The following is a 24,357-nucleotide window of genomic DNA, read 5'->3' as shown; positions in this document are numbered from 1 at the left end:
TAAACTCCAGAAACGAACGAACGGGACCACTATTATTTCCTTGAACATCAATAAATTAGGCCAACCGGTACGCGAATTTACCTATGGCCCGGCATAGCTCACCATTTTGTAAGGCGTGCGTTATTTATTATACAAGATATGATTGGGTAATACTTGAATAATAATGACATGTGTTATAATTTTAGCCAATGAAAAAATTGATTATTCAGGTTCCCGGTTGAATATTAGCGACTGTCTTACAGTTTATAATATGCTTTCTCATTAGCCGAAATGACTGCTACACGCGCCATTTTGCGGAATTCATCCAATCATATACAGTGTAACTTATTCCATAGTATGCGGGCCCCTACATGTGTATTATCAACCGGATCCATTCACTTGATTTGATATTTGTTTATTCGGTGCAATGCCTATTTTCTGTCTTGTCCGCAGGTTTATCTTGTAGATTTTTGTTTTGCGTGTAGTGCGGCCCCCCTGCACTTACTTATTTAATTCGCAACGAGGAATAAACAACGAGAATTAACTTCTGATGTTTGGTAGAATTTTTTTTAGATGTTATTAACGTAATTTTTTTAATATTTTTTTGGGTGTTAAAAACGTAAGCGCACGATTTTCGGGGTCCTCGACCTAAGCGCGCGGGCGAGGAGAAACAAGGAATCAATTCAACACGGCCTTATGTCAGCTTGGGCATATTCCTGGCCCGACATTTAGAAAACAGCATAGGACAGATCTAGCTGTAAATAAAACGATTTTCATTTTTATCACAAACCCTGCTCCAGTGGAGTTATCACAATTCAAAGAAAGGGTATAATTCAGGTATCTGCAGACACATCTTTTGTGTAGTGTCATGACACCTACGGAAAGAGAGGTTGCAGTGGATGACTATTATACTATGGTAGGGTGAGACCCAGACTATAATCACCAACCAAAACCTAGTTCTCAATTGGTCGATTAATGGCTATAGCAATACTACAAAAATGGTCGAAATTTGACCTGAAAATGCCGAAAATCGGTCAAAAAACGTAATCGGGCTGTATCTCGGAAACGGTTGATTTCTTTAAGCGGTAATTTTGGCTGGGGAGTAGGCTCGATGGGTCGACCAAACCCTGTAAATATGAACTCAATCGGCCGACCCCCACCTTCGAACCTTCTGCATGGTTTTCTCGTGGACTGGCTCTTAAAATTTGTTTATATCCCATAGATCTTGATTCTTTTCGATATTCGTGGATATCCGATAGTAACTTCCTGGATTATGGACCCTGATTGTTGGAAATTCGTGTTTTTAGCTTGTAGATCCTCTCTAGATGTTACGATTGTTATCCAATAAAAAAAAAAGAATGTTTAAATATATTACTGTTACACCATAATGACTGTTGAGGTCGAATTTCGTGAAAATCGGACCGAAACTGACTGACAAAATGGCTGCTCCCCATATGCAAATAGTGTAAACATAATACCAAGATTGTGGACCCTCAAGTAGGCACAATTGTTTTCCAATTTTGATGAAACTTAAAATACATGTTTATAACCCAAAGATCTTGGTTCCTTTTGATATTTGCGCATATCGGACCTTAACTTCCTGGATTATGGCTCCTGATTGTGTGGAAAATCGCTTTTTTATACGCCCACATTTAAATGTCGTCGTATATTGTCATCGCGTCTTGTGGGTGCTCTAGAGGCTAAAGTTAATATCCGATTGACTTTAAATTTATACACATTGTTTTAGGTCATGAAACGCAGAATCCTATTGATTTTCAACGTTTCCGATATTTACTACCAGAGTTATGGCCCTTGAACAGTGTTTAAAGTCATAAGATGAAGAATCGTTTTGATTTTCAGCAATTTCCGAAAATTATTGCCATAGTTATGGCCCTAGATCACTTTCAAAAATCTTGTGGCCGCCCTAGAGGCTAAAGTTAATATCCGATTGACTTTAAATTTATACACAGTGTTTAAGGTCCAATCTGATTAAAAATACAGATCTATATTTCGTTTCGATTTTTTTTATTACTTTCGATGGCCTCTACTGCATGAAGATCTGACAAGTTATAACGATAGGTCACGTCAGGGGTCAAAAGACCAAGTTTTGACCTATGACATCAGAGATTTGATTAACCAATCAGCATTGATGTTAATAGTGGATTACCCACATTTCCGAGCAAAAAAGGTCAAACACTTGATTCGACAGACCATTTGATTGGCTGACCCCTCATTTCAAGCAGAACACGAGTTAGGTAACAAGTCTTCCAGATCCAAGTGTAGTAAAGACAAGTAAAACGAAATTTTGAACTATAAAAACGAAACGAAATAGGATCAGTGTTTTAACCAGATTGTTTAAGGTCATGAGACGAAGAAGCCAATTGATTTTCAGTGAATTCCGATATTTACTGCCAGAGTTATGGCCCTTGACATCTGATTGATTTTAAATTTATACACAATGTTTAAAGTCATAAGGTGAAGAATTGTTTTGATTTTCAGCAATTTCCGAAAATTATTGCCTAAGTTATGGCCCTTGATCACTTTGAAAAATCTTGTGGGTGTTCTAGAGGCTAAAGTTAATATCCGATTGACTTTAAATTTAGACACAGTGTTTAAAGTCATGAGATGAAGAAACATTGATTTTCAGCAATTTCCGATAATTACTGCATCACTTTGAAATATCTTGTGGGTGCTCTAGAGGCTAAAGTTAATATCTGATTGACTTTGAATTTATACAAAGTGTTTTAGGTCATGAGACGCCGGAATCCTATTAATTTTCAACAATTTCCAATGATACTGCCAGATTTATGGCCCTTGGTCACTTTGAAATACCTTGTGAACGCTCTAGAGGCTAGTGGGGTTGGATGGCAGAATGGTTAGTGCCTGTGCACTGTATCATAAGGTCTGTCATTGAGTTAACTGACATGGTTTTGATTCCGCAGTTGTACATGACAAGGAGTAGGGTTGCCTCTCCAACCTCATGGATTTTCTCCAGGTCCTCCGGTTTCTTCCAACTGGTGAAAACGCACCCACACACAAGTGAATTATTGAAATAAAATTGAACCATATGTTAGTCCCGAAATGTAGTTTGTGTCGGTTTCCTCCCACTGCTAAAAACGCCCCCACACACAAGCAAATCATTGAAATAAAATTGAACCATATGTCAGTCCCGAAATGACCTGGTTTGTGTTGAGTGGAATTTAAACCCCATTTTTCTCTCGCTTTCTAGAGGCTAAAGTTAATATCTGATTGACTTTAAATTTATAAACAATGTTTAAGGTCATGAGATGATGAAGCCTATTAATTTTCACCGATTTCCGATGATTGGTACCAGAGTTATGGCCCTTGATCGCTTTGAAAAATCTTGTGGACGCTCTAGAGGCTAAAGTTAATATAAATTGTTTAAAGGCAGGCACACACTATGCGACACATGTATCTAAATGCATTTTAGTCGTCATCGTGTTGAATACTTCAATTAATATTATTTTGTACATGCTGATTAGGCGGCGGCATAGCCGTCTTAGTACGACGCCAGTTGACTGCAGTGCGTTTGTAGTATTCAAAGTAACGAGCTCAAATTGGGCGACTCTTGTGTGTATAGAAAACAGGCTACGTGAGGATGAATCCCGAAATATTGCAGAGAATCCTAAATATAATTAATCCTCTTATTACCAAACAAACAACCAAGATGAGGCAACCATTGATGAACCAATAAGCAAAGGGGAGCGAGTGACTGTCACCCTCCGTTTTCTCGCTACAGGCACTGGAAAAAACGGCCATTCTAATTACCATCTATGAATCCTATAGGCTGTTATTATTGAGTATATTGCTATATAAACGGCACAATCCACTGTGCCTACCATATTCGACAGCTCACACATTTAATAAGTGCCAGAATTGCAAACTTAATTTCAATTAGTTAGGCCTAAGTTAGATTACCCGAGCAACAGAAACAAAAATTCCGGGAAACCTTGTGTGTGATTATGTCACATGAGAAGAATAACAAAAAATGATTGAGTTGCCGACGAAGCGATGACTTGAGCGATCATATCAAACATGTCTGATATCGGCGAACATCCCTGCAATAATCGCTGGCGACGAAAAATCACTTGCGACCGAGTATGCACACTAGTGGAGTTTTTGATTTTTCATCGTCGGCGACCGAAATCGCCTATGTCGTTGCATAGTATTTGGCAGGCTTAAGGTCATGAGACAAGCAATCAAAACAATTCTAATGTTTTCGGATAATTACTACATGGGTTATAACTTGCAATCAGATTTTCATGTGTTGTAAATGTCCTCATTACTGACAAAAGAAAAAATATGTGACAACACTTGTTGACTGCCCGGACGACTTAGCTGCTGTGGGTGTATGTTTCGTTGCCTGGCAACCTATCTTTTAGCTTGTTCTCTGTCCATCTCATGCAAAATGTGGGTGTATCTTGCTTAACTGCATGTTGTTTAATTCTCGTCTTAAAAATGGTGGTATAATATGGTTGTGTAAAATTTTTAGATTACCAAAAGAAGGAGAGAGAAATCTACTAATTGCTAGTGCCTTACCTTATGTTAATAATGTGCCACATCTAGGTAATATTATAGGATGTGTTTTAAGTGCTGATGTATTCTCAAGGTATGTCTGTTTTAAGAATTGTATATGCAAATGTATTTATAATGTCCAGTAGTCCACCCTATCAACAGTTTTCCAAGGGACACTAATAGCTTTTGTCTTTAGAATACCGTGTGCACTGAGAAAGTGTTTTGTGTCTATTCTTTGTTCAAATATAATCCAGGTGATACACATGTAATATTTGTGCTCCTAGCAAAGGACCCCGCCTTCCACACACATTTTTAATGAATAACAAACACAAGTGTTGGTGTAACATGTCATTTATTATACAAGAAGACGAAATGAAAACATGAGATGAGAAAGGAAGCATATCAAAATTTAAATTATAATTTCCCCAAGTATTTCCAGGATATCATGTTTTCTGAACGAGTTGGGCTGAATGAAAATAATAAGCCCGGCCATACACATCACTCTACATGATGTCGTGCCCAACTCAAGACACATCACACCAACAACACTTAACTACATTATTAATTCCCTGATAGCAATACAATAACACATTTAAAAGGAACCCGTAGTCTACACATGCATATTTCACAGTCTGGGCACATCAATAATTACCGTACATCACAACTAGCCTAGATGTGCATCCTGCAAAAGGATGGACACAGGTAATAATTAGCTAAATAAACAATAAAGTAAAGGAATGCTGGCCTGGGCATACATGTAATTCAAAGAATGTACACATAATATTATTTGATTTCAACCCATGGACTAAACGAAAAAGGTTTTGCCTGCCTTAAGAATAGACACCTAATACTTGTCATGTCTAGTAATATTAACATAATCTTGCCTACTTTGTGCACATTGCACGTAAACAGGACCATGCACAATATTAACAAAAGAACAATCAAAGGAAAGGCTCGACAAGGCTATGCATTTGTCAGAGAAAGAACACATATTTACATGATATCAACCAAGAATGATTGAAAGAAAAGCTAGTCTACATTATGCATTATTCAAAGAATGGGTACAATTTACATAACATAAAGCGATAATAATTAACAGAAAGGTTAGTCTACATTCTGAATTTTTCGAAGAATAGGCACATACTTATCAATTAACATAACCATCGAAAGAAATGGTAACCTAAGCTAACCTTTTTAAAAAAAAAATGAGACATAATATACAGAACTGCAAAACAATTATTAGAGTGTACTACATGTACATGTACATGCAATATAAATTATATAATAGAAAGAATACATCCCCACCCCTGCTTGGGATATACTAAAACTAAGCATCTGATACCACAGCTTTAGCAATGTCCTTTTTTCCAGTCGTTCACATCTCAATACCAACATCTTACATAACTAAGGTGGGGAATTTTATATATGATCTAATCGCATTGCTTTTCCATCTGCCCAAGATTCTAGTAGCATCCTGAGAGTAACCTTTCATGAGAGCAGTGGTGGCAGCACCAATTCAAAATGAATGTAACTTAATTTTTAAACTATTTTTGAATGCAAGATCTGTGAGAAATAAAACATTGCCTTTAAATCAATATATACTAGATGAAAACATTGATATTTTTGTGATCACTGAAACTTGGCTGAATGAAAATGATACTGTGCCAGTAAATGAACTGGTTCCCTGAAACTATAATATAATAACTAAAATCTGAAAATCATCATCACATTGGCATTGGCATTAGTTTACAACAAATGTTTTGCAATTAGCTCTGCACAAAGTTCTGATCAGATTAAAGACACTTATTCTAGTTTTGAACACATTGACCTCATTGTCAACCTTAATAGCAGGCCTAGTCATCATCTACAGACCTCCACCATCAGTCAAAAACAAATTTTTCTAGAGTGAATTCCTTGACTTTATCTCAGGACTACTAATAACATCTGATCAACCCATCATTCTAGGTGACTTTAACATTCATGTGGACAATAAAAATGATCACCATTCAAAACAATTCCAGCTCCTTCTCGATTCCTACGACTTAAAGATGTATTTTAAGGAACGAACACATAAGCAAGGTCATACTTTAGACTTGGTCATTTCTAAATCATCATGCACTTGTATCGGCAATATCCAAGTAAGAACCACTGCTTTTCTGATCATTTCAGCATTTTTGTTGATTTAATATATCTAAACCTAAACAAACTACACTATTCTATAGGAAGTGTCGTAATATTGACCTCAAACAGTTTGTAGAGGACGTCAATTTGCAGAACATTAGCGAACAACTTGGATCAGTTCCTGAACTTAATGAAAAGTGGTCTTTCCTTAACAATGCCATTGAAAGTGTACTTGATGTTCATGCACCTTTGTTAGACCTGATACCAAATGGTTCACAGCCGATCTCCAAAATGCGAAACATGAGTGTAGGAAAGCTGAGAAGACGTGGAGGCGTTCCAAACTCGAAATCCATCATCAAATATATCAGGAGAAACGTAACAAATACATGTACAACAAAGACATCAGTAAAGCTAAAATACAACATTTTGTATTGCGTACCATATATTATAAAGTTGCATTTAATGAAATAAAAATATGGACCTTGATCTATCGTTTATATGTTAGACCACGCATTTCTCTAACAACATGTAACTGATAAATACTAGGGCTGTGTCGATATATCGATACACGGATATGTGTCGATACGTTCCAGCGATATTTATATCGATACGTAATATATCGTTTAAAAAATTCTTCAGTTAAGAAAGACCACAAAACCCACGTGGCGAAAGAAGACGATCTCAGCATGGTTTGCCAATCGAGCGTCTTCCACACTCGGTATGAATTCCAGGTACCGACAGATATTAAAATAATAACTGGATCATACATTAATGGATTCACTGACCAGTTGTTAGGTAAATCTTCATTGAATATAATCCCCTGATAGAACACCAAATACACCGAAAAACAGTCATTTAATGATACATTTTACTGGTAGAATTCCAATGACACGTGGCATATCGCTTGGAATTAGGTCAATAAACCAGTTCTAAATAGCGCTTACCGTTATGATTGTTTTTTTATTTTATACACATTCTGACAAAGGCTTAATTTTAAAAATATTGTTTTTATTGAAGGCTATATCATAATCGTAATGAATTTTTATTTTAAAGCAATTTCAAGTATGGTTGTCACGTGACAATTGTGCGGTGTGTCTATGAATTGATGAATGAATAAAAACTTTTGCCAAGTTACGTAACTAGTTACCAGATAGACAAAGACTACAAATTGTGTTATGAAGAAATGCCATGGTGCCGTATTAGCTTATTTTGACTACAGCATTTTCTGATACTGGCAATAGTTGAAAAATGCTAATATTTTAGATCATCTACTTATGAAACGCGAATGTTTCATCGAATTCAATAAACGAAGACAGTAAATAATTTATTCTGGAATATTACGGACGTGAACTTCAAGATGGTACGTGAATTAAATATGGAAAATTTTCAAAAGGTGTACCTGTCGTTATTTGTGTGGTAATCACATATATTAAAATACGACATTCTCCACAACAAATTACCAAGAATTATTTTTGTTGAAGTATAGTTATATTAAAGGGAATGGAGCTTATAATTAACCCATATCCTACGGGACCTCAATATTGACCCAATTCTGGCCAGTTCGTTTCAAAATGAATTAAGGACCCTGATGCTTACCCATCTCAAACGTCTTGAAACAGAATGTAGTTTCAGATTATTTTGGGCATAATTCGTGTTGTCCTATCGCGATACCTATCGCGTATCGGTTTGCCGTATCGTCAATACGTATCGTATCGAAAATGGACTGTATCGACACAGCCCTAATAAATAACCGTCAATGTTTCAAATATTTGGAGTTTTTTAGTTTTTAGTAGCGAAAATAAATTAACGATTAGTTTCTAAATTATTTATGGTGCCGAAAAACATCAACTACATGTATTTGCATATCAGTATTGAGGTCAACCGTGATAGATAGATTTTATTACATAAAACACCCCTTCGAGAAGCATGTAAATTATACATTACGGTCAGCATAATAAATACATTATAAAAGTGGATGAAAAATATATAAAAAGTGGTTGTAAATTACATAAAAAGTTAATGAAATTTACATGTATATACATTGAGGGAGTATGTATGATTATCATGTAATTCGACATAAAATTTGGTAAATAAGAGTGATTTGAATTGCTAAAAAAAGATGAAATATGTACAATATAAATTATACTCTCTATACAAGACTACAAGATGACAATTGGTTATTGAAGGGGATCTCATTTTAGACATTGTTTCATTTGATTAAACGCGTAAGTTCAAATATTGACCTTTAATTGATAGTATGCATTGAAGGCCGAGCCATTGGCGCCGAAATGAAAAATAAAAATCAGCATTGTATTGTATCTGTGCCGTGGATGCAGCGAAGATTTTAGAGGTCCATAAACTTATGATTACTGAATGATAGATCTGCTCCCGATAGAACTAGACGATATAAATACTTGGGATGTGATGTGAACATTTAAATAACACTGTCTATATTTCTAATCGTTTTTTTTTTAAAATACAACATTAGTGCACTGGTATCCTGTATATACAGTCAAACTGGGGGAAAGTATTGTCATCTTTTTGCTATGGTTGATTGATCAGAATGTTTGAAAACGTTGAACTACATAAGTGTTACATAAAAAATGTGGTGTTTTGATACTTGATTGGGGTCATAAAGTAATAAACTAATTAACAAGCTACATGGATCATTTATTTCAACCAAAATGTGTATTAGAAGTTGCTGTCTGAATTACGGTTGTTAATTTTATTTATAGATTTATTAATTGACTGTTTTCACTAACTTAAAAAATCGTGCAATATGAAAAATAAGGTAATTTATGTCTAAAACTTTTTATGGCATGTAAATAGAATGAATACATAGAAACGTTTATAGTAAAATTTATTGCAACCAGTAACAAACTATCTCTTGATACAGACGTATCTGTTTTATGGAATAACCAACCATTTAGTTTAAGATGTTGTACATATCTATATTCTTTAAAACAAACTATTTAAAACACTGTTATTTAAACTGGCTTTTAATAGACACTACATGTCCATCATTTTGATTTTTTTTTAATATGATTAAATTGTCACTTTGTAAAGTGTCCCTAAACAATTAAGTTACATGGAAGGGCGCACTATAATAATATATAGTGTATCAATATCGCCCATGCATCTGTTATCACTCGTCACTCCAGTCAGTTCTATAGAAGGATAAATCGTGTTTTCCTTTTGCGTTTGTCACTTCCGATTGTTGAAACATTGATTACAAATCTATCGTGGCAATGATCTCTGTGATAAAATAATATTTGGAGCGTGTTTAACAAGTTCGATCACATATGTGATAATGACTGGCACCAATATTGTCCTTTTATATATGTATAACAGTAACAAAATTTCGATTTATAGTATTAATATTGCTTTGTCCCCTTTATTTGCAAAAACATCTCTCCAATGATGATAATAAATTTGAATTACTACTCCGTACCAGTTGGAAACGTAATTGTCTAAGGTCTAAATGAAATGTGAAGTTTAATCAAATCAAATTGGATTGGGGAACAGGGTAATGTATTTTTGCATAAAATTACAATGCTGTTTGTTTCGAATTTTTAACGAGCTATATGTTCTTTCAGCTATTATAAAAAACACATGCAATACACACACAGTGCACGCGATATGGTCAACGCTTCCCGAAAAGCTACCGATTTATCAGAATTTTCAAAGAAAAAATTGACAAATTTTATAGTTTAATATCAGTATCTTCTCAAATAAAGCAACAGAACAGTTTTACAATACGTGCGAATAAGCTCGTGCACGCCTTTACATGTATAAATAGAATTGTTACCTGATCAAGGAGACTGCCGACACCGTGCTATGCACGGACTATGCGTGAACCGCGAAGTCTGAAATGGTTGGGTTGACATTTGAATTATATTATTTTTTTGATCAGCAATCCGGTTATATAGTACAAATTTGAAGACACAAATAATAACTTGTCGGAAGACATGATTAAGTATATTTACGAGAAGTATATTTACTATTTACGAGAATCAGTATATTTACGAGAATCGGTATATTTACATACGGCAAATTTGGCCTACCTGTTCGATATCTATAAATGACGACATTGCATTTCGTGCGATAGATTAAGGTCAATATTTTTATTTTTATTAAATGCAACTTCATCTATAACTAGCGTGACGGTATGGTACACAGTATAAACGCCAGGTATAGTCGTAACAATAGAATACAAGCCACGAAAAATGATTACGTGACAATACGGGCGTATATGTTTCTTTGATATGTTATATCATGGGACAATTCTGTAATTATTATGGCATAAAAAAAAACCGGCTATTATAAGTTACAAGTTCTGGAATGAGGATCGTTGGATTGTATGCGATGTAAATTTAGTGAAAAGCTAAAGTAATTTTAGTTTAAATATATCATTTGTGTGGGAATCACCACTGTTCCGTTGGTTGTGTCATAGTATTTGTCCCCCGCCTTTCGAAGAAAGCAGGGGACTATTAAAATGGGTTCGTCCGTCTGTCTGTCTGTCCGTCTGTCTGTCCGTGTCCGTCTGTCCGTCCGTTTGTCTGTCCGTCACACTTTTTGGGACACAATAACTCTCTTCCTAATTGAGCTAGAATGTTCAAACTTGGTGTATGTGTTTATTAGGTCAATGCCTTGATGGAGTTCGAAGATGAGCATTTTCCGCTTAGGGTAAGCAGAGATAAGCAATTTGATTGGTTGATGCTTTGGGACACGATAACTCTCTTCCTAATTGGGCTAGAATGTTCAAACTTTGTGTATGTGTTGATTAGGTCAATGCCTTGATGGAGTTCGAAGATGAGCATTTTCCGCTTAGGGTAAGCAGAGATAAGCAATTTGATTGGTTGATGCTTTGGGACACGATAACTTTTAATTGAGCTAGAATGTTCAAACTTGGTGTATGTGTTTATTAGGTCAATGCCTTGATGGAGTTCGAAGATGAGCATTTTCCGCTTAGGGTAAGCAGAGATAAGCAATTTGATTGGTTGATACTTTGGGGCACGATAACTCTCTTCCTAATTGAGCTAGAATGTTCAAACTTGGTGTATGTGTTTATTAGGTCAATGCCTTGATGGAGTTCGAAGATGAGCATTTTCCGCTTAGGGTAAGCAGAGATAAGCAATTTGATTGGTTGATACTTTGGGGCACGATAACTCTCTTCCTAATTGAGCTAGAATGTTCAAACTTGGTGTATGTGTTGATTAGGTCAATGCCTTGATGGAGTTCGAAGATGAGCATTTTCCGCTTAGGGTAAGCAGAGATAAGCAATTTGATTGGTTGATGCTTTGGGACACGATAACTTTAGTTCTAATTAAGTGAGATTGATGAAACTTGGTGTATAGTTTCATTACATCAATATCTTGACTCAGTTCGATAATGAGCATTTTCTGTTTAGGGTAGAAAGACAAAACGTGATTTATCATCACCCAGTTGTGCAAACGAAACGTCTTTATACAAACTTTTCCTTTTTATAAGCTCGTTTATATAGTTTATGCTTTAGTTCTTGAAGAAGCTTTCCAATGTATTACCCCTGTAATTCCTCCTCTTTTATCTGTACAATATTTTCGAAAAAAATGAAACGAAATCCACTTATGTATACATTTAGGTTACATTATAGCCTACATGTCCCGACTCAACTTGCCACATTACATGTCATAATATTATAACCAGGTATTGATAAAAGCATCAATTGAGCAATTCCAATACAATCCAATACAATGAATATAGGCAAGGTAAATAAACAAATAAATGGAAAAAACAAATTGAAAAAGAAACTATTATAAATTAATTAAATATGTAGTATGCAATAATGAATTGACATTTAATGACAGAAAGAAAACAGTGAACTTTGCACAACTTGCAGCAAGATGGAAAATAGACCCGTTGATACAACCAAACTCTAGATCTGTAGGCATAGAGCATGTTTTCCCCTTAATATGCTATAATTATTCCATCAAAAACATTGTATGCTTAGACTATAAGTAAAGATATACTGTTTGATTGTTCAATACTTTGTAAAAGATAATTTGTGATAAATTTATATGTGTCCTCTAATTATTTTCCTATTTCGGCGGGGGACATCAGCCTCACTGTTGGCTTGTTATCAATATGGAGATTTCTGTTTTGTGGATATTGCTATTGAAGGTGGCGCGTTTTTATAAATTTGATAAATGTGAAACGGTGAGTGCGCGTCTTTTTAGTAATAAAGCAGAAATATATTTCGGTTGTAGAAAAAATAGTTTTTGCTGGATTAACTCTCTATATTCCCGTGGATATTCAAATTGGGCGCTGATGTCTGGGTATTTATAAATGACGACATTGCATTCGCCTTTCCTTATACGATAGATTATGGTCCATATTTTCATTTCATTAAATGCAACTTTATAATATATGGTACGCAATACAAAAGACGCATAAGAGAAACGTAGATCATAGCGAGCACACACGCCTATCTAAAGACCTGTCTTTAATTATACAAAGACCTGCGTAAAACACACAGTCGAATGATAAATCCCATGGTAAAACAGTTTTACTTCCCAAATTTTGATTTAACACGTACGTGTCAGATAAAGCCTATTGGTCCTTGATTATACTCCTTTTGGTGCAGTTATCGCAACTAGCGAGAAAACACGCCAATTAAACAATACACACCATTGAAATTCATTTTTTACCGGTAGGTTAATTAACACACCTCTATAGAAAACGCACCGTCGTACAGTTTTTCACCCCTAGTGTTAATTAACTCACCCCTCGGACATTTTTCACCCTTGTTAATTAACACACCTTATTTACAGTTTTAACGGGGTAATACTGAGTAATAGTCGGGAAATTAATTTTCTTTCGATAGACGTACAAATAACAAGCCAAACAGAGATTTATATAAGGGCTGCGTACAGATCAACCACTTAGTAGTTCTCAGTGTGAGTAGATTTTTCTGATCAAAAACAGCAGAACATGCACTAAATGCCTGATTTTCAGTACTATACACATTCCACAGCTAAATCCAATGAAACATCATAATCACATACAATACTTGAATGTATATCAGTGCACAATTTCACAAGTTAAACATTCCAGATAGTTGAGAAAACTGCAAAAATCTGACAGCTCTTCCATGCAGCTTTAAAGTGCAGGGGAGGTAACTCTAATCCCTGCATCAACTTTACAACGTCTTCAAAGAATTCAAAATATTATTACCAGAATGAAACCATATGAGCACATCACACCTGAAATGAAAGATTTACACTGGCTTCCTATCAATCAACGCATTAATTACAAAATACTTTTATTAACTTACAAATGTTTACAGCCAAACACCACCTGTCCTACCTACCTCCAGGATCTACTTCACATAAAATCATCACAAAGGGAAACCCGTTCTTCAAACAAAATCCAATTGGAAATTCCGAGATCAAATTACGTGAAATGTGGAGACAGAACTTTTTCTGTTGCTGCTCCTAAACTGTGGAACAAACTACCATCACATATTAAGGATGCAAAATCATTATGTACATTCAAATCCTTGCTAAAAACATACCTATTCAGTGCAGATGATGGGAAACTGTCGTAAATGTAACAGACTAACACGGTACCAGTGAGCAAACTTTTTGAATACGAGTGACTATAGAAATCCATTATTATTATTATTATTAAACATACATATTCGAACATAACTTCCTGGATTATGGCCCCTGAATGGTTGAAAAATCGCATTTTTAGCTTGTGGATCTCTAGAGGTCACAATTTTTTTTTCCGATTTTAAAAACAGTTTAGATATATCAGCATTCCACCATAATGAAGGTTGAATTGGAATTTCAGGAAAATCGAAATGAAAGTGCCCGTCAAAATGCTGCTCTTTGTATGCAAATTGTGTATAAGTATGTAATACAAAGGTTATGGACCCTCTAGAGGTCAGAATTTTTATCTGGTTTTAATAAAACTTAAAACATATCTTTATATTTCAAAAATCTGAGTCTTTTTGATATTTGCACATTTCAGACCATAACTTTCTGGATTATGGCCCCTGATTGTACAAAAAATCATTTTTGTTTTTAGCTTGTTCTCTATCCATCTCTTGCAAAATATAGGCGTATCCTGCCTGGCAGCCGCTGGTTTTTTTTTTACTTTCTAAAATACTTTGGAATCACATGTTTTATTTTGGTTGTGTTTATGAAAACCATGTCCTCTATTAAAGATACATTATAGGAGATTTTAATAGAGATTTGGCCATTCTTGCAATAACAGTTCAAAAATAGATGATGAAAGAAGAATATATTGAAAATTTCAGTCAAATTACTTTATTCTGAACAAAGTTATCACCATTGTAATTTTTGACTAGAAATAGGAGTCAACTCTCCCTTCACCGTTTCCGAGAATATACAATCGTTTGATTGACAGGCGTTAACTCCACCTACATAATCTCGATTATCAAGTAACGTTTTCAATGGCTGTGGTTTGAGACGGCGTTGCAATTCAATTTGTATCACATTTATTTTTACTACAAATTAAAAATAAGACTTTTCATATATAGATAAGAAGCGAAAGTTTGAAAGGAATGGACCAAATCAATGAGGCATAATTATAGCTGACTTCTTGTTAGCCTGCGTGTACTCTTTCTTCTACTGTAACTGGTAGGCCTACGTAACCCCCGAACAGTGATCCAATGGAGCTGCAATTCAACTGGGGTGATGTTAGCTGCGATGTTTATCAATTATTATAATTTTTCTGTAAACGCAAGTGACAAAAGAGCGTATAATACCGACATCCAAACTCGTATTTTAACCACAACTAAACATAATATCAAGGCCGTATATATCAAACTTTCAGTCAAATTGACTGACATGCGGCTTCACTCAACAGCAGCCTCGCTTCGTACAATCTATCATTTAGCCTCGATCTAAATTTATTTCCGGGAGTATGACGTCAACATAACGGTTAAGAATGCGTTTGCGAGAGCTTTCATTTATGTATACCCACAGACACCGGGTCTGTTTATAATGGCATGTTACACAGAGGAACCGAAAGAGAGAGGGAGAGAGACGTCTATAAATCTAATAATGTTAGTCCCAAAGATAAATAGACATTGTGCAGTATGATGTTTGTTATGAAAAATAAATTGTCGGATAAAGTACGAGGAAAATATAATGGCATGCAATACGGAGAGTGAGGGATAAAGACCTCTATAAAACTATTAATTTATGACTTAATTTCTTGTCCCACAGATAAATAACTATATTGTGCCGTATGATGTTTGTTATGAAAAAAGAACACATTGTAGGATAAACTAGTTAATAAATAAAGACCACAAATGAAATGATTAATATTCATATGAATATTTCGCTCTGAATCTGATAAATCTGACCAGTTTTCTACCAATTTAGTGCAAATACTGCCTCCGTATTGTGTAAGTAAAGAATTAAAAAGCTTTTCGGTGCTAGCTCTGTCTGACATGGCATTTTTAATTTAGAAATAACGGATTTACTAAATGGTCCAGCAATTTCGTCGAGATCTGCCAAAATTTCCGTTAATGTAGTTTGCGCAGATTTATCAGCCATTACACATAGACCAAGAATAAATGGTGTATGTATCGAGTCAGCAGTTATTGCGTATGTGCAGAATTTAGAGCCAAATTTTGTAGTTTCGTCTGTATAAAGGGAGGTATTTTTTGTCGACTTTAAGGTATCCGAAATATGATTTAAAGATACACAGACACGCTTACATGATATTCTTTGAACTGTAGATTTTGAAGGAGTGTAATTATAACCCCTGCTACGTTACCATTCAAAACATTTAGATTTTTAAGTTCCATGACCAAAATATGGCATTCTGCTGTGTATCTTTGATTTTCGACATCATACAAAAGGTTTGGACTTGCAATCGTTTTTTTTATACCTGCCAATTGTTTTTTATTTTCATTATTAGCCTTCACGCGAATCATTTCTTTTTTAGTCTTCCGAAGTCGATTTTTTAACTGGGCGATTGTGCTTTTATGACCTTTTGACAATCGCCGGAATTTGCGGCCGGCAAATACCTATTTTTCCTATTTAAATCAGTCAAGGTCGCATCGGCAGATGTCTGAGTCTCTCTATTTATTAAATTAATTTCACTGGTATCTGCCGATGGAGTTTCGTCCGCTATCCCGGGAAATATGGGGTGTCAAGAAAATCGTCTTATGATTTCATACATTTATTTGGGAGGTTGGATGGCTGAATGGTTAGCGTGTGCGGGCTGTATCATAAAGTCTGTCATTGAGTCGACTGGCGTGGTTTCTAATCCCCGGTTGTACGTGGCAAGGAGTGGGGTCGCCTGTCCAACCTTGTGGGTTTTCTCCGGGTCCTCCGGTTTCCTCCCACTGCTAAAGACCCCTACGCGCAAGCGAATTGTGTAAATAAAATTAAACCATATGTTAGTCCCGAAATGACCTAGTTTGTGTCGAGTGGACGTTAAACCCCATTTCTCTCTTTCTCTCTCATACATTTATTGGACTTGGCCTTACTTTTACCCAGCTTCCTAGTCTTTGTCTTCAGTCTGACCAGTCTATTTTGAATGTAATTGTCACCAAACGTCACACAGTCGTCAGCAGTTATGATAGACAGTTGCTCCGTAGTTGTCAGGAATTTATTAACAATGCCTAGTAATAGTATAAGCCTATTTGTGATTTTTGCCATAGGTAGTTTGGTTACAGTGCTCAAATAATAGGGGTACTTGTCCAATGCAATGCTTGATTGATAGCAAATCATCGGTGGACGTCATCTTGCAGGGCTCAGTCTCAGATCTAGAAAAAAAAACTAAGTCCGTCGATCAAGTTTTATGGCTACAGAATAATTAAATAAGATACTATGATTATGAAAATAATTTACACCAAGTTATTGAAAAGTGTCTGGAAAATAAAGACCACCAATAAAAAAGTTTGTTTCGGTTATTTTCCGGTCTCAAATAGTTCTGCGTATTTAGAGCTAGCAAATATTTATTTCCTAAAGTAAATAGAGCGCCACATAAACGAAGGTTGTAACCACTAAATAAAAGTAAATCCCAAAATGTTGTAATGAGTTTATCTTGCCATGCTCATGGTTTTAAAAGTTAAAAATGAAACGAAGCTATTACAGCTAGCTCTGTACCGAAATCGCCAAAATCAAAAATTAATTCAAAGAGTGCAATCGAAATTTTTGCTCACGTTCGCTATTAAATAAACATGAAAGTTGAAGAGCGTAATGAGTGTATTTTTACTTGGCTTTATATACCAATACATGTTTGTATAATACCACATGGAATGCTATTTGTGACGTATATTTGCTGCGACATCCAAATTCACGTGCGCGGGACAACATTTTGCTCACTTCAGAAAATCTCACAGACGATGCAGTCAGGCAGATAACTGCGTATGTTTATATAAGGAAAATTAATTGACCATTGAACCACTCTATCTGAGGTTGAGTTTCATGAAAATTGCCAGACAAAATGGCCGCCCCTCGTACCCAAATAATGTAAACATCTGGTATATCAAAGTTGTGGACCCTCTAGAGGCCACAATTTTGATCCAATTTTGATGAAACTTGGAATGTATGTTTATAACCCAAAGATCTTGGTTCCTTTCAATTTTTGCGCATAACGAAATGCATCTTCCTGAATTATGGACTCTGGTTGTACTAATAATAGCGTTTTTAGCTTGTGGTCCCTCTAGAGGTCACGGGGGGTTGGATGTCTGAATGGTTAGCGTGCGCGCGCTGTATCATATAGTCTGTCATTGAGTCGACTGGCGTGGTTTCGAATCCCAGGTTGTACGTGACAAGGAGTAGGGTCGCCTGTCCAACCTCGTGGGTTTTCTCCGGTTTCCTCCCACTGCTAAAGACCCCTACGCGCAAGCGAATTATTGAAATAAAATTAAACCATATGTTAGTCCCAAAATGACCTAGTTTGTGTCGAGTGGACGTTAAACCCCATTTCTCTCTCTCTCTCTCTCTAGAGGTCACAATTATTATTCGATTTAAAAAAACGTTTGAATATATCACCGTTACACCATAATGTTTGTTGTCATCGAATTTCGTGAAAATCGGGACAAAACTGCTGAACAAAATGGCTGTCCCTCGTACGCAAATAGTGTAAACATCTGGTAAATCAAGGTTGTGAACCACAGAGTAAAAATACACTAGAGTGGCGACCCGCATTACGGCCAATAGAAACACTGCGACGCGCAATGCATCTTTGGAATTGTCTGTAATAAACACACACTGACAGTTCGCTCAACGACGTTACGATATCTATATTGATGGACTAAATAGTAAATGTCTTTAATTTCGTAGTTTTATTGTATTTTCGGTAACAAAACTACTGAGAATTATCACATACAATCATAATATGTTAGTTGTGTGTGTGTTTCGGGAATTTATAAAACATGATTCATATTTTTAAAACATACATAAAGCGTGGTACGGCCCGGAATGAAAGAAGTGAGACTGAGACGAGAGACGGCATTTGTGACGGTTTACGAATTGGTCTATTTAAGGCCGTAAATTATTGTCGATTTTTAAAGAGGTTTTATTAACTTTGAAACTATTCCACCAAATACTTGTTGTTTTCATTCCTAGATTTGAAATGTAATTTCCATACACCTTAAAATGGGCCATTTGAAAATGTCAAAGTGCCACACCTTTTTTTGGATAAGGCCTATTTTACTCAACATCAACATGATTTATTTTTTCTCCCAAAGAAAAATTCCTTTGTCTTCTAGAGCTTATTACTGTGTGCTTCTCTTATTTATGTTATGTTAATAAAGTAAGCTTTCATTAATAAAATATAAAATAATAATTTAAGAATATTAAAATTGAATTTCAAATAGGCATATAACGTTTTCCAATAAACAGATTTGAGCCGTTGGTTGTTTTTCAAGATAAAATACCTTTTGGCTCCAACGTTGACTCGCCGTGTGCTTTTATGATTTTTGTTCTATTAATTAATGTAGGCTTTCATTTTTAAAATATAAAATAATTAAAGATATTAAAATTCTATTTAAATAGGCCTATAACATTTTTCAATAAACATTATTTGAGTTGATTGGTTTCTCTTTTTACAAACAAGTATAAACCAAAAACAACTTGAGAATGAATATTTTGCATATTGCTCTGGGTGTCATGTAATGTTTTGACGGCCTTTATAGGCCCCCTAATTAAATTGTCCATTTTACACTACTGCACAAGAATATATTAAATTATTATAAATCTGAAGTTTGCTCTAGATATCCATGCCATTAGGTCTGATCTGTGTTCAGAGTTACTTTTATTTTTGTGATTATTTAGAAATAGAAAATTTAATTTATACTGTGTACTATTATAGAATTATCTGCCATACAAATTGAAGTTAACCATACAGCACACTGATACTATATAGATAATCACAGAGTAAATTAAAATTATTTTGAATTACTGAATGGTTTAAAATTAGTGATAGTGCTTCAGTGCAACTACAGACATTATAGCACATTGATTTGATTTGATTTAAGTTAGAGCGAGAGGTCATATTATCATAATAAGATAAAGACGTATAAGAGTCATTAGAGATCTACTTCAAAAGTTCTAGGCCTACAGTACTCAGTACTCTACATTGGAATATATCATAATATGCAATATAATGCCAATTAAGCCTAACCAATCAAATAAAATAAAATTTTTGATGATACATGTATATATTGCTGTTCTTATAATCTATTAGATCTATGCTATTATGGCTCAGTATTTATTATATTTATAGCACTAGGCCTAGCACTTGACGATGACTCGTATCAACATCGTACTCGTAGCAGACGACGCGACATAGACTGAGCTCTTTTTCTTCAGGAATGCTGAATTTTTTTAATCCCTCAATAGTCCCTAAAATTAAAACACCCGGCATAGGACCTACTCTGGGTACCATATCCATCACTCGGATGTTTACATTTTCTTCTGTTCAACTGCGAAACGTCTTCTTTAGCCGTCATGTTTAGTGACATTACAGACAAACCCCAAGATGCAGTGCGCAACCTACTTTTTATGGAAATGAAGCAGTTGCCACTCTGTGTATTTTTACTCTGTGTGTGTATTTTTACTCTGTGTTGTGAACTCTCTAGAGGTCACAATTTTGATCCGATTTTGATGAAAGTTGAAATACATGTTCATAACCCAAAGATCTTGGTTCCTTTCGATATTCAGGTTTATCAGATTGTATTTTCCTGAATTATGGCCATTGAATGTACAAAAAATCATGTTTTTAGCTTGTGATCCCTCTAGAGGTCACAATTATTATTCGATTTAAAAAAATGTTCGAATATATCACCGTTACACCGTATTTTCCTTGATTATGGCTCCTGATTGTTAAAAAAAAACACATTTTTAGCATGCAGATTCTCTAGAGGTCACAATTTTTGTTCCCCGCTTTTCGAAGAAAGCAGGGGACTATTAAAATGGGTTCGTCCGTCTGTCTGTCTGTCCATCAGTCTGTCCGTCACAGTTTTTGGAACACAATAACTCTTTCTAATTGAGCTACAATGTTCAAACTTGGTGTAGGTGTTTATTAGGTCAATACCCACTCGGCAAACCTCAACAGATTCCAGTACCCTACATCTAATCTCGGCTGTATGACAATGTCCGCCATTAGAACTACTTTCAATGCAGATTCTCTAGAGGTCACAATTTTTGTTCCCCGCCTTTCGAAGAAAGCAGGGGACTATTAAAATGGGTTCGTCCGTCTGTCTGTCTGTCCATCAGTCTGTCCGTCACAGTTTTTGGAACACAATAACTCTTTCTAATTGAGCTACAATGTTCAAACTTGGTGTAGGTGTTTATTAGGTCAATGCCCACTCGGCAAACCTCAACAGATTCCAGTACCCTACATCTAATCTCGGCTGTATGACAATGTCCGCCATTAGAACTACTTTCAAGTTCCCGGATTACAATGGCGTTGTCCATGATGACCAATGACGTGATTGATGACGACGTATTTGAAGAATGTTTTATCTTACAAAATTTTCAAAGTTTGAAGCTGTTTTTCTTTCAAGTTTATCCGATTTTCTTTAGACAAGGACAAATTTGCACTGAAAATTCTACACACACTTCGAACGACGCAATTGTGAGAACTTCCTTCTAAACGCGTGCAAGTTTCCCTTATAAGTAAACTGCTGCCGCATCGCAAATGTATATGCGTAGGTACATATCACTTACTGTCATACAGCCGAGGCTAGGTGTAGGGGACCGGAATCTGCCGAGGTTTGCCGAGTGGGTCAATGCCTTGATGGAGTTCGAAGATGAGCATTTTCGGTTTAGGGTAAGCAGAGATAAGCAATTTGATTGGTTGATGCTTTGGGGCACGATAACTTTAGTTCTAATTAAGTGAGAGTGATGAAACTTGGTGTATAGTTTCATTACATCAATACCTTGACTAAGTTCGATAATGAGCATTTTCTGCTCCCCGTAAGCAGACCGATAAGCAATTTGATTGGTCGAGACCTTGGAAAAATAACTTTCCTTCTAATTGAGCTAGAATCTTCAAGTTGGTATAGGTGTTTATTAGGTCAATGCCTTGATGGAGTTCGAAGATGAGCATTTTTTGCTTAGGGTAAGCAGAGATAAGCAATTTGATTGGTTGATGCTTTTGGACATGATAACTTTAGTTCTAATTAAGGGAGAGTGATGAAACTTAGTGTTAAGTTTCATTACATCAATACCGTGACTAAGTTCAATAATGAGCATTTTCTGCTCAGGGTAAGCAGTACGATAACAATTTGATTGGTCGAGACTTTGGAACACAATAACTGTCATTTTAATTGATTTAGAATGTTCACACTTGGCATAGGTGTCTATTAGGTGAAAGCCTTGATGGAGTTCGAAGATGAGAATTTTCGGCTTAGGGTAAGCAGAGATAAACAATTTGATTGGTTGATATACATGAGACACAATAACTTTAATTAAGTTAGAATGAGGAAACTTGGAGTATAGCTTTATTACATCGATTATGAATATTTTCTGTTGAGAGTAAGCAGAGAGATAAGCAATTTGATTTGTCGAGACTTTGGAACACAATAACTCTCCTTCTAATTGAGGTATGATGATTAAACTTGGTGTAGGCGTTCATTAGGTGAATGCCTTGGTGGAGTTCTATGATGAAGATTGTCTGCTTACGGTAAGCAGAAATAAGCAATCTGATTGGTTGATGCTTTGAGGCACGATAACTTTGGTTATAATGAAGTGAGAGCGATGGAACTCCGAATATAGATTCATTATATCATTAGGGCAAATCCACGGTAACTCTCATTACAATTTAGGATGCATTTCTTTGAAAATGTTGCTCTCCGCTGACAGCTTTTTGTATTAGAAACCCACATTTCTGTACATTTGCAGTCATTTGCAAGTATTTAACTGGTATGTAATAAATAAAAAAAAAATTCAAATTCAGAGAAGATGAGGTGCAAAAATGTGGCGGTAACTCACATTAAATTTTTCGGACATACAATTCAAATCGTTAGCTACATTTGAAAAAAATTCCTATATGCATTATTTGAATTAAATGATTATAATGCCAGGTAAATACAGGAATAATCAATGGTTCTTTTTTACCATTTAGATTTTTACCTCTTTAATTTATATTTTGCACAGAATCCTTGATTTCAGAACTCACATTACATAACTCACATTACACTTTGTCCACCATAATGTTCTTCAGCAAATTTCAGCTCCAAATCATCTGGTTAAGATAGAGAGAAACACAAGCAATATATCAATGAATATTTTGTTTATTTCAAGAAAGCAAGAAGAATTTAACAGTAAAAGTCGTAACAAAAAATAACATTCTGGTGTAAAATTAAAAAATAATAATTTGGCATTAAAACACGATAAAAGTTTAAAAATTGAATAATTTAACAAAAAATAAATGCATTTAACAAACCTAGTTGAACAGTAAAAATGCAAACCAACACTAACTCTAAAACACATAAATTGACAGCTCTTTAGAAGCATGCTGGAAATTTAAAGTGTCATCTACTATTAGCCACTTCTGGTTTATCAATTTTTTTTACAATATTTTCTCTTCGATAGAAGATCACATCTAGGGGCTGTGGCCATTTCCAGTTTGCACCAGCCGGTTCCATTACGGAGACTTGGTAGTCTCCCTGATCACCATAGGCAATTACTTCACCAGGGAAAAACAGACTATCATAGTTAACAACATACCAATCCCCAATTTCAATATTGTTGGAAGAACTTGTGGCTGAACTAGATGTTGATGCTGATGAAGAAGAAACTTGAAAATTATCATCTTTAGTGATTGTATAAGTACACAGGCCTAATTGTTGATCAAACTTGATGTGATGCATAGCTGCTATGCCAGAAACCACTGTTGCTTCTGCAAAAATACTTTCTAAATTGAGTCTTTTATTTCTTCTTTGTATGTCATCAGATGTCAGTTCAGTAACAGTAACATTCTGCATTCCATGGGCTGCTTTAGTGAATGTGGAAGCATTAATGACAACTGCTTTTCTTGACAATACTTGTTGCCAAACATGACGCTTAACAGCACCTCCTATGCCATCAACGGGTCCTTTCCCGTGTGATGTAGCAAAATAGTTCCAGTCAATACTAATGTGGTGTTCTTCTTGTAGCCGTTTTAATGCAGCACATATGAAACGATTTTTAAACTGTGACCGTGGCCCATCAAACCATATGGAGACTGACTTTATGGTTGCTG

At 35.4% G+C, this 24,357-nt stretch overlaps 1 protein-coding gene across 4 annotated transcripts in view; it reads left to right on the top strand.

Moving 5' to 3' along the window:
• LOC126820651 (methionine--tRNA ligase, cytoplasmic) overlaps positions 1-24,357 on the top strand; it is a 299,938-nt gene that overhangs the window by 95,311 nt on the left and 180,270 nt on the right. For all 4 annotated transcript variants that reach the window (XM_056101236.1, XM_050548738.2, XM_050548742.2 and 1 more), the window contains exon 8: positions 4,493-4,609. In XM_056101236.1, the coding sequence (XP_055957211.1) occupies positions 4,493-4,609 (117 nt within the window). The remainder of the gene's footprint in view (positions 1-4,492; positions 4,610-24,357) is intronic.

The sequence above is a fragment of the Patella vulgata genome, chromosome 5, assembly GCF_932274485.2.
Source record: "Patella vulgata chromosome 5, xgPatVulg1.2, whole genome shotgun sequence".
Taxonomy (NCBI): Eukaryota; Metazoa; Mollusca; class Gastropoda; family Patellidae; genus Patella; species Patella vulgata.
The sequence above is the reverse complement of the archived record's forward strand: the minus strand, read 5'-3'. Positions and strand labels throughout refer to the sequence as shown.